The sequence below is a fragment of the Myxocyprinus asiaticus genome, chromosome 44 (assembly GCF_019703515.2).
Source record: "Myxocyprinus asiaticus isolate MX2 ecotype Aquarium Trade chromosome 44, UBuf_Myxa_2, whole genome shotgun sequence".
Classification (NCBI taxonomy): Eukaryota; Metazoa; Chordata; class Actinopteri; order Cypriniformes; family Catostomidae; genus Myxocyprinus; species Myxocyprinus asiaticus.
In genome coordinates this window covers 7,719,440-7,728,822 of record NC_059387.1, presented here as the reverse complement: position 1 = coordinate 7,728,822, position 9,383 = coordinate 7,719,440, and the positions used below count along the sequence as shown (strand labels likewise).

The window sequence follows — 9,383 nt, the reverse complement described above, 5'->3', positions numbered from 1 at the left end:
TCAGTGAATTATTTAGTAAATAAAGAATTCTTCAGCTTAATGGCAAAATTCTGTATAAATATAGAGTACATTTTAAAATGTATCTGAATGTTTTGTCTCTCTATATGTTATTATGTTATTTTAATCAAGTAATGATTTGTCAAAAAGTAATTTATACTTTTAAGTAATTTATTATTGTTCCAAACCTGTGTGACCTTCTGTATTCTGTGGAACACAGTTACTCAGTACTCTTTTAATTGGATACTTTCTTACTCTTACTCAAGTAATTATTTATGTTAGGACTTTTACTTCTACTGGAGTAATTTTTTATTTTATTTTAAAGTAATTATACTTTTACTTGAGTACAGTTTTATATGTTATTATGTTATTTTACAGTTTTTTACGATCACTATGACAATATTTTCAATACTTTTAACAATTTTCCTAAACTCCCAAAATCGCACATTGTAAACTAAACTCCAGCACTAATTTCCAAAATACAATAATACACTAACACAATACACTATGTCTACCAAAACACTGCAAACATGTCTCAAAATCAAATGATTATTCCAAAACATTAACACACGTTCTCTTCCAACAGGAACATTTAGTCAATCATAGCACAATGTCATAAAAACACTAACATCAGATGGAATTACAGAAACTGCATTATTTTATATGTGTCAGGTCTGCCCTTATACAATAGACAGTATATTGTATTGATCATAGATTGTGTTTTGCACTGCAGTTTCTTTTGAAGCCTCTCTATATTTTAGTTTTGTTGGTTTAGTAAATGCATGCATTTTGTTTCTTTTGCTGCAGAAATTCACTACAAAAAATGAATGACCCATCTCAGAGTAGCTTTATAGAATGTACGGTTTATGAAAAAAGGAGACAGAATTGCTGCAGTAAAGGCTTTATTTGCAACAGGACATTACTGCATGATAACAAAAATATGCAATATAGCTGCCATTTATTATGTGAAAATACAAAATATACAAACAGAAAAAGCCACAGAAGAATACAAATAAAAGAAAAAATAAGTCATCTTCTAATCTGCCCGGTCTTCTGCATTTGGCCACGTGTTCTCATCCACATCACACCTGATATCTTCTCTGGCAAGGCATCTTGGGAAAAATATTTTGGCATGCCTTATCCACCCCTGGCAGTGTTCAGCTGTGATGTCTTGGCATGCAGCATCCATTGCATCCAGGAGGGACATTTGGTCCTGTGGACGATGGTCAGAAACCTTCCATCTCCAGGCTGAGAAAAACTCCTAAATGGAGTTGAGGAAAGGGGAGTAAGGGGCAAGGAAAAGGGACATCATCCTCGGATGGGCGTCAAACCAGGCTGTGACTGCACGTGAATGGTGGAATACCACATTGTCCCATGTGATCACATATATTGGCAAGTGGTCTCCCACCTGTCCCCTTTCTACCTCTGGCACCAGTCTTTCGTGCAGGTCTTCTAAAAACAGGAGAAGGAGGTCGGTGTTGTAGGGGCCAATCTCACATTTATGCAGGAGTGCACCGTTGTTGGAGATTGCGGCGCACATGGTGATGTTGGCTCCACTCTGGCCTGGCATGGTAACTGTGGCCCTTTTGCCAATTATGTTTCTTCCACGCCGACGCCTTTTCACCAAATTGAAGCCAGCCTCGTCAGCGTAGATCATTTCATGTGGGACTTGATTGGCCTCCAAATCCATGACTCTCTGAAAGTAATCAGACACAGTGTGTGTAAATGCTTTGCTGTATACCTACTGTATGTCCTACTGTACTCCAGGTTTATAGAGTAGTTTACTGCAAAACACACTATGTATAGTACAGTAATGACTGTATTGCATAACCTTACCTGGACGTATTGGCGACAGAGTTCTTTGATGCGCTCACCGTTCCTTTCAAAAGGAACTTTGTATACTCTGTGTTTAGCTAGAGTCCGAGAAATGAATGTTATGCTGATTGCTGCAATGTTCCCAAAGACAAGGTTGTCCTCTACTACTCTGGACTGAATGTCCTTCAGTTTTATTTCATTGTCAGCAATCACCATGTTGACAATAGCAAGTTCCTGTTCTTCATTTAGGAGCTTTCCTCTGCCCCCTGAGGGAAGTAGACGTTGAATCCTTAGAGAGACAAAATACAGTTACATATTAGAGATCGGAGGCATACAGTCACTGTAACATGGTAAAATTATTTACACTTTGCAGTAGAAGAAGCCCTTATACAATATCCTACCTGTTGGGTTCTCGAAAAATCTGGACAATGGATGCCACTGTGTCCCGGCTGAGATTTGGCTGTACTCGTTCACCAGCCTCTCTGTATGATAGCCTGTGGTTTATGACATGGTCTATGATAGTAGCTTTTATTTCATCAGTTACCCTAGCTCTGGCCCTTCTTTGAGTGCCACCACGCATTCTAACTCCTCTCCCTCTACCTTGTCCTCGTCCAGGTATTCCTCTCCCTTGCCCTTGTCCCACTCCTCTCCCTTGTCCTGGTACTTGTCTTCCTCTCCCTTGTCCTGGTACTCATCTTCCTCTCCCTCGTGCAGGCATTTTTCTTACTTTCTTTGTGTTGCTTTATATTGTTCCTTTTCCACACAAGATCAGCCCAATGAGGTCCTCTTTTACTGTATACCATATGGTCATGCGATTGAAAGAACCTCAACACCTGAGTGTTTTTCCTAGTTGGGAATCAGCTGTGAATTATTTGCATAACTTCAATCAGCTGTTTCTCAGTAGCAATGGAATAAAATACAGGGGATATATTTGTGTTTCATTTCACAATATGAACAGCTGTTCACTTGATGAACATGATGTTATCTGTTCTGACATACAGTGTGAAAGCATTTGTAAATTTGGCAGTAAAAATCCATTGTTTTGGTCTTGGTTGAGCTTGTGTGTAAAAGAAGTTCAAGCATTTTAAATTTGTGTTAACTGTATGCATTTTGTGTCAAAGCAACAAGAAATGTGTTAATTGTATAGCCTACACAGACGGATGTTGTGCTAACTGTGTTCAGAGTTTAGGAAAATTGTTAAAAGTATTGAAAAAATTGTCATAGCGATTGTAAAAAACTGTAATTATTATAAAATAATTATATTTTATTTTTTGCAACTAGATTTAAAAAATGTGAATGGTGCTTGCTTGTGCAAAACCAAAACTGCAGGGTGTAGTGAGTGGTTGCTAGGTGATTACTAGTGTGTTCTGGGTAGTTACTATGTGGTTGCTTACATGCCCAAGTCAGAAAAGTCCATCCACAAGATTCTAAAACATTCTGGTCCCTAAATATGACTCTGGTCCCCCCTTCAGTGCGAGTCTATGGATTGTTTGCTGGGTAAAAATTACTTAGAAAAGTAATAGCACACATCCCCTCAACAAACCACATGATTAGAGGTATCATCATGTCCGTAGCACAAATGGTGCGGGAAGTGTTGCAGACCAAAGTTTAAAACGTAGAATTCAGTGTTTGTTCAAATCCCTAATCCTAAAAATGAGCAAAAGTAATAGTTTAGTAATATTTATAGTTAGCTTAAGCACACTAATTATTGGTCTATTCATTCACTCAGCTATTGTGCTGAATATTCCGGAATGTATAATCCGATAAGACAGGTTTGAGTGGAAAAAGGGGACATGTTTGTTCTCAAGACCCTAATTCCCCCTCACAGCTGTTCCCAAGAATGAATATAGACAACAACCCTGTTAAACCCATGTAAGATCTGAGTGCCTTGAGCACAGATCTGACTCATTTCAGGTCTGTTTCTCACAGGTCACCTGTGCATTGCACCATTTTTGGCTTTGATGTTGTACTGTGGCCAATTAAAACGTGAGTATCTGTGAATTCAGTAATTATTTACTCACCCTCATGTCATTCCAAGCCCGAATGTGGTTATTTTTTCAGTGGAAAGCAAAAGTAGAATTTTTTTGCAGAATCACTATGTAGCTCATGGGTACAATGACAGTTCACTGCTTTTATGAAACTTTTGTGTTGGTTAATCGTGGTCACTATGAACTGTCATTGTATGACAAGAGCTACATAAACAGCCTTCAAAAATGTTTATTTTTGTGTTCAACGAAAGAAAGAAAGTCATTCAGGTTTGAAAAGACAAAAGGGTGAGTAAATAACGGCAGAATTTTCATGTTTGTGTGAACTATTCCTTTAAAGCTCAGGGTGCTGGCACAGTCTTTGATGATACTCTGAATGATAACAGTAAGTTTTCATCTGTCAGCCTTCATGACTCCCCAAAGGTTTTCTCTGGGTTGCTGTCTACTAAATTGGGATTGATTGAAACAATACGAATCATACATTCAACACTGAACCACAGAAAGATTTTTTTATTCCGCTTTCATTTATTTTTTTTTGACAGGCCCTGGGGGCTTGTTACTGTTTCCCAAAATGCATGTTCATTGCTTTTTCACATTTTAAGGTGACCACTGAGGTGCTCTGCTCCCTGACTGTACTGTACATCTATCCCCATCTTGTGCTGCACTATAAAAGAGTTTTATGCTATTAATATAGAATCGGGCTGTGGTTTTCTGCACAGAATGGTATAAAGGTCAATAAAGCATACTTGGATAATAGCGTTCTGACAGGAGTTGAAATATATGGCTCAGGCATCAGTAGGGCAGCATCTGTAATCCCAAATTTCCTTTTCTTTTATTCTTCTTTCGTGAATACACACATGAGAGTCGCCATCGATTTGACACTTTTGTGTACAGGTGTACAATTTCACCTAATAAAGTGGTCTGTGAGTTATATATATATATATATATATAGCCGCACTGTATGGCACGTACTACAGTATTTTCACCTAGTGCAAATAGCCATTTTTCACAGAAAACATATTCTATTCTTAAAGTTAGGAGGATTCCATCAGGCAATTTTTTAATATTATTGTGTGTGTTCACCCACAAAATGTTTTATTACACTTATAAATATATTATTTTAGTTAAATAATACTATCTCATAGATATTTTAGTTCCCCTAGAATTTTCATTAATTTCATTGTTAACATTTTGGGTAAAGTGCTGGAATCAGCATTGGCACAAAACATATTTTCTAATCAAATTGAAAATATACACTGTAAATTCCAAACTTATAGTGGTTTACGGTCTGTTTATCAAAATTCGGACCACTGCCCCCAGTGGCCAAAGCAGGAATGTTTTTGGACTCTGTGGGTGAAATGCCCACAGAGGTGCGCCAAAAGCGAGTTGTGAAGCGAGTTGTTTTTAGTTGTAAATGGTGTAATACAGTGCAGAGGAATGCATATTTTATGAACATATTTTTACCTCGAAACCCCAACCCTAAACCTAACCATCAGTGGAGTAAAAATGTAATCTAAGACAGAAAACAGAACATCTGAATTATGCTTGTCATTGATTATGTGAACGTGATTACTTCTTGATTTTATCGCTTGACCAGAACTTGTGTTCTCGAGGCAACTGACACAATGCATAGCACTACACAACGGTACACCAGCAGCGTCACAGAAAAAGGTAAACACACTTGAATTGATGCAAAGATGTCTTATTGGAGATGGTGCTTGTCAATAACTTGGCATAATGGGGTCGATGTCAGGATACTGGAACATTCGGTAGCAACATGCCAACTTCCTGTGTTATCATGTTGCCCTTATAGCTGTTCCCCAACGTCTACGGCAGTTACGGCCGGGGTACTTTGAGCTTGAATTGAGAAAATATTTCGAGAATGTTCAGAAGTAACCTTTTCAAATGAAAACCCTTACAAAAAATCTAAAGTTGCTGCAAAATTGCTGCAAACTTGCCACAGATTTGCCACTCATTATTTTAACATACAAGTGAGCTTGCTATTCACTCCAAATGTTTGCCAGAAGTTTGCAGCTCTTCACCGGTAGTGGTGAACCTGCAGCAAACCTTTGGCGACAGTGAAGAGTTTGCTGCTCATGAGCATGTGAAAATTAATGAGTGGAAAATTTTAGGCAATTTTGAAGTAAGTTTGTGGCAACTCTAGATTTTTTGTAAGGGATGATAGCATTAGCATTAGCACAAATGGCACATTCTCCCGTGAAATTGTATGTGTAAATTTACAAGAGACCAGAATCAATCCTACCAAGAAATATGATGAAATGGTTTCTTAGAAAACAGCAGCAGATTTCAAGGATGACTAGAACTGAATCACAGTGCTGAGGTAAATTTCATTCCACTGCAGATACTTATCTCTTGTTAAACCTGCCGTTGATTTGCAGCAAATCCTTGTGAAACATCCAACAGAGGTGAATCACTGATTAGCAAAGGTATGTCCGTGCATGAGTCATTGAGAATGAGAGAAAGACAGAGATGAAGAAGAACTCGAGAGGCTTGTCTGAGAAAGAATTGCCCGCTGCGGTTGCCTTATGTCAGGTGTGGGAAAGCAGATAAAAGTGGGGCAGGGGCGCCCTGGCGGCCTTTGATCCAGCCTTTTGTGTGTTAAACACGGCTGCTTGCCAGCTCCTCTGTGAAGGTGCAGCCTTTGAGTGCTTTCCCAAGCGCCCGCTATGCCAGAGTGCATACCAGCCTGCTGTCTAATGGTTTCAGATATTCTCTGAAGTGTCTTGTCCACCTTCTGCTGTTCTCTTTTTTTGCCTTGAAGAGTCTGTGTGCAGCACGCTGACTTCGGGATGATTGTTAAAAGATGGTGTTTGCATTCCGGAGGAGCATGTCATGCTAAGTCAGGCTTGTCCTTTATCTCGCTTGCTATCATAGACGGAGCACAACTGACTTTAAGCGATGTTATATAATGAAATGCGTGTTTAATATTTGATGTCTGCTATGGCTTTGAAATGTGCCCATAGGTAAAGTGGTACATAGTTCACCCAAAAATCAAACTTCTGTCATCATTTCATGTCATTCCAAACCTGTACTTTCCGAAATTCCCAAAGAGAGAAAGTCGGGAGATCGATCACCCGAGTCTCCATTCACATTCAAATTTTGAAAAAGAGTAGCAAATGCATTCTGTTCAAATACATTCAACATTTCTGCTTTTGCGTTTTACAGAAAAACAGCCAACAGGTTTGGGAAGACAAAAGGGGGAATAAATAATGTCAGAACTTTCACTCATTAGTCACTGTCCTGTCAAAGAGAATAACACACACACAAACACTTGTACTCTACCTTTGGCTTTTTTTCTGTTTCTAAAGTCTGTTTTTAATCAGAAAGTAGTGGCCACTTTTAATTGGCTGCCGAGGGGGTGGGGATGTGTACCACTGTTTGATTCAGGCTTTTTTTATGTGGCTTTAATTTCCATCTAATTTTTCCAAGGTCATATTGGTGTCACTATTAAGCTCATGTATCGGACTGAAAACGAAGTTAATCCCCCATGACAGAAGACTGTATTTTTCCAAGAGCCCAGTTATAGTTAGACTAAATAATGCGAGAACATCAATAACATACCAGCAGAGTTAGTCATTAGCAATAGAACTGCTTGCGGCATTTGCCAAACACTCTTTTCATTTGAGTGAATGTGTGAACTGCAGTCTGAGGATGGATTATTTAATATGACAAGCTTCCCTGCAAAATAGTGGCTGTTTTCCTCTTCCGATTAATTCGGAATTGCACAATTTTGGCAAACAGAAAAATCCACATCTGTTTACTACAAAAAATAACTATGCCTGCCTACATCTGACAAAAAAAGGTGCAGCATATAGGAAATGATCTTATGTACAAATTTATTAGATTTAAACTGAAGTGAAATTCTGTGCAACCAAGCTGATCTCACTGATAATATGGTGACCATTGCTCTGTGTATACCGAAATTCAAATCACTGCTCCCCAGTGGCTGAAGCTGGAAGTGTTGTTGAATATATTGGCATATGTGTGCTCCAGTTTCTGAGTGACATGTTCACAAAATGGCACCAAATGTGAGTTGTTTTTTTTCATCAGACATACAAATTTTATTAACTCTAGCCTTTAACCAACGGGTCTTCAACAGGGGGTCCGCAAATTATTGTTTGATCCACCACTGGCATTTATAATAATCACTCACTTGCAAGCGAGCGACAGTGAGAGAGAGGAGTATGAATTTTAGTCTATTTACATGTTGAAGTCCTTAGCAGTTGCATGCCAAATCTTAAAGTGTGACTAAACAGCGCTAGTCAGTAGAAGAGTGCAGCCCGGACAAACCCTTCATGTGACCACTGCTCATCACGAGCCGCTCAATGCGCAACACACATCAGGTTTAGCAGCGCTGCAGTGGGGGGTCACGTGAGTAAATGCGTCTGCTTTACATTGGTTGCGCTGTGCGGTTGAGCAGATGACAGCCTACAGTTACTTTTTGCTTTCAGAATAATAGCTTACTTGCCTGGTGTACATAAATAGTTACCGCTGAGATTATCAAGGTGGCATAAACAGTCCTTAACGTTCCACCCACGCAAGACGGTGACTCTCAAGTCAACATAATTCAAGGTGCACTCAGTCATTGTTTTCCTCATTACAAATTTTTACTCAATGAAATTAACAGTAATTTTGAAATATATGTATAAAATCGATCATTCACATGAGATGAAGACTCCATTTTAGTAACTTTATAAAAGTTGTTTTATACTGTATGGACAGGGTCTGTCTGTTTTTCTTTCTGTCTGTCTATCTATCTGTCTGTCTTTTTCTTTCTTTTTGGAGGAGGTTTGGAATAGGGATTAACAAGGAAAATGTAAAATGTCACTTAATGTCAAAAATGTTGCAGACCCTTGCTGTACGCCCTGCTGAAAAAACAGCTAAAACCAGCCTAAGTTGGTTGGCTTGTTTTAGCTGTCGCCCAGCCTAGCCAGGCTGGTCAGTTAGCTGGTTTCAGGGGGAGTTTGAAAACTTTTTAGCTGGTCAGGCTTGGAGACCAGCTACCCTCCCAGCTTAAACCAGCTTGGCCAGGCTAGGAGACTAGCTAAGATCAGTCTGAACCAACTAAGACCACCCTGACCAGCCTGACCAGCTAAGACCAGCCTGACCAGCTAAAAAAAAAAAGTGTTTAAAACCCCTTTAAAACCAACCTGACCAACTATGACCAGACTGGGCAACCAGCTAAAACCAGCTAACCAGTTTATGCTGGTTTTAGCTGGTCTTTTCAGCAGGGCAGCATTTAATGATTATTTCAATGGCTTTGCAATGTAAACATCATGAAGTATGTACATAAAATAATATGGTAGACTACCATACATGTTTTTATTGGCATAAAACGCAACCCAATTTTATACAATATGTAACGGGGGTCCCGGCTCTGTCTCTTTACCCACCAAGGGGTCCTTGGCCTGAAAATAGTTGAAGACCCCTGCTCTAACCCAAACCCCAACCTTAAACCTAACCATCAGTGGAGTAAAAATTAGGGATGGCACCGATCCGGTACCTGGATCGGTATCGGGTCCAATACTGACCTTTTTTCCCGGATCGGGTATCGGTCTGACGAGC

The 9,383-nt window shown here is 39.3% G+C and overlaps 1 protein-coding gene across 1 annotated transcript; it reads right to left on the bottom strand.

The window, feature by feature from the left end:
- Positions 1-902: 902 nt before the first annotated feature.
- Positions 903-5,445, bottom strand: LOC127434686 (uncharacterized). The gene is made up of 3 exons (XM_051687601.1): positions 2,214-5,445; positions 1,834-2,101; positions 903-1,693 (listed from the first exon to the last, which is right to left on the bottom strand). The coding sequence occupies exons 1-3, from the start codon at positions 2,390-2,392 to the stop codon at positions 1,259-1,261; spliced, it is 882 nt and encodes a 293-aa protein (XP_051543561.1). The 5' UTR covers positions 2,393-5,445; the 3' UTR covers positions 903-1,258.
- Between the last annotated feature and the right edge of the window lie 3,938 nt (positions 5,446-9,383).

Excerpts from the sequence above, each read along its gene's own strand:
- LOC127434686 (XM_051687601.1), bottom strand. The coding sequence starts at position 2,392 with ATGCGTGGTGGCACTCAAAGAAGGGCCAGAGCTAGGGTAACTGATGAA. Across the intron at positions 2,102-2,213 it reads ATTTTTCGAGAACCCAACAG|GATTCAACGTCTACTTCCCT; the intron begins GTAGGATATTGT and ends TGTCTCTCTAAG. Across the intron at positions 1,694-1,833 it reads TCTGTCGCCAATACGTCCAG|AGAGTCATGGATTTGGAGGC; the intron begins GTAAGGTTATGC and ends GATTACTTTCAG.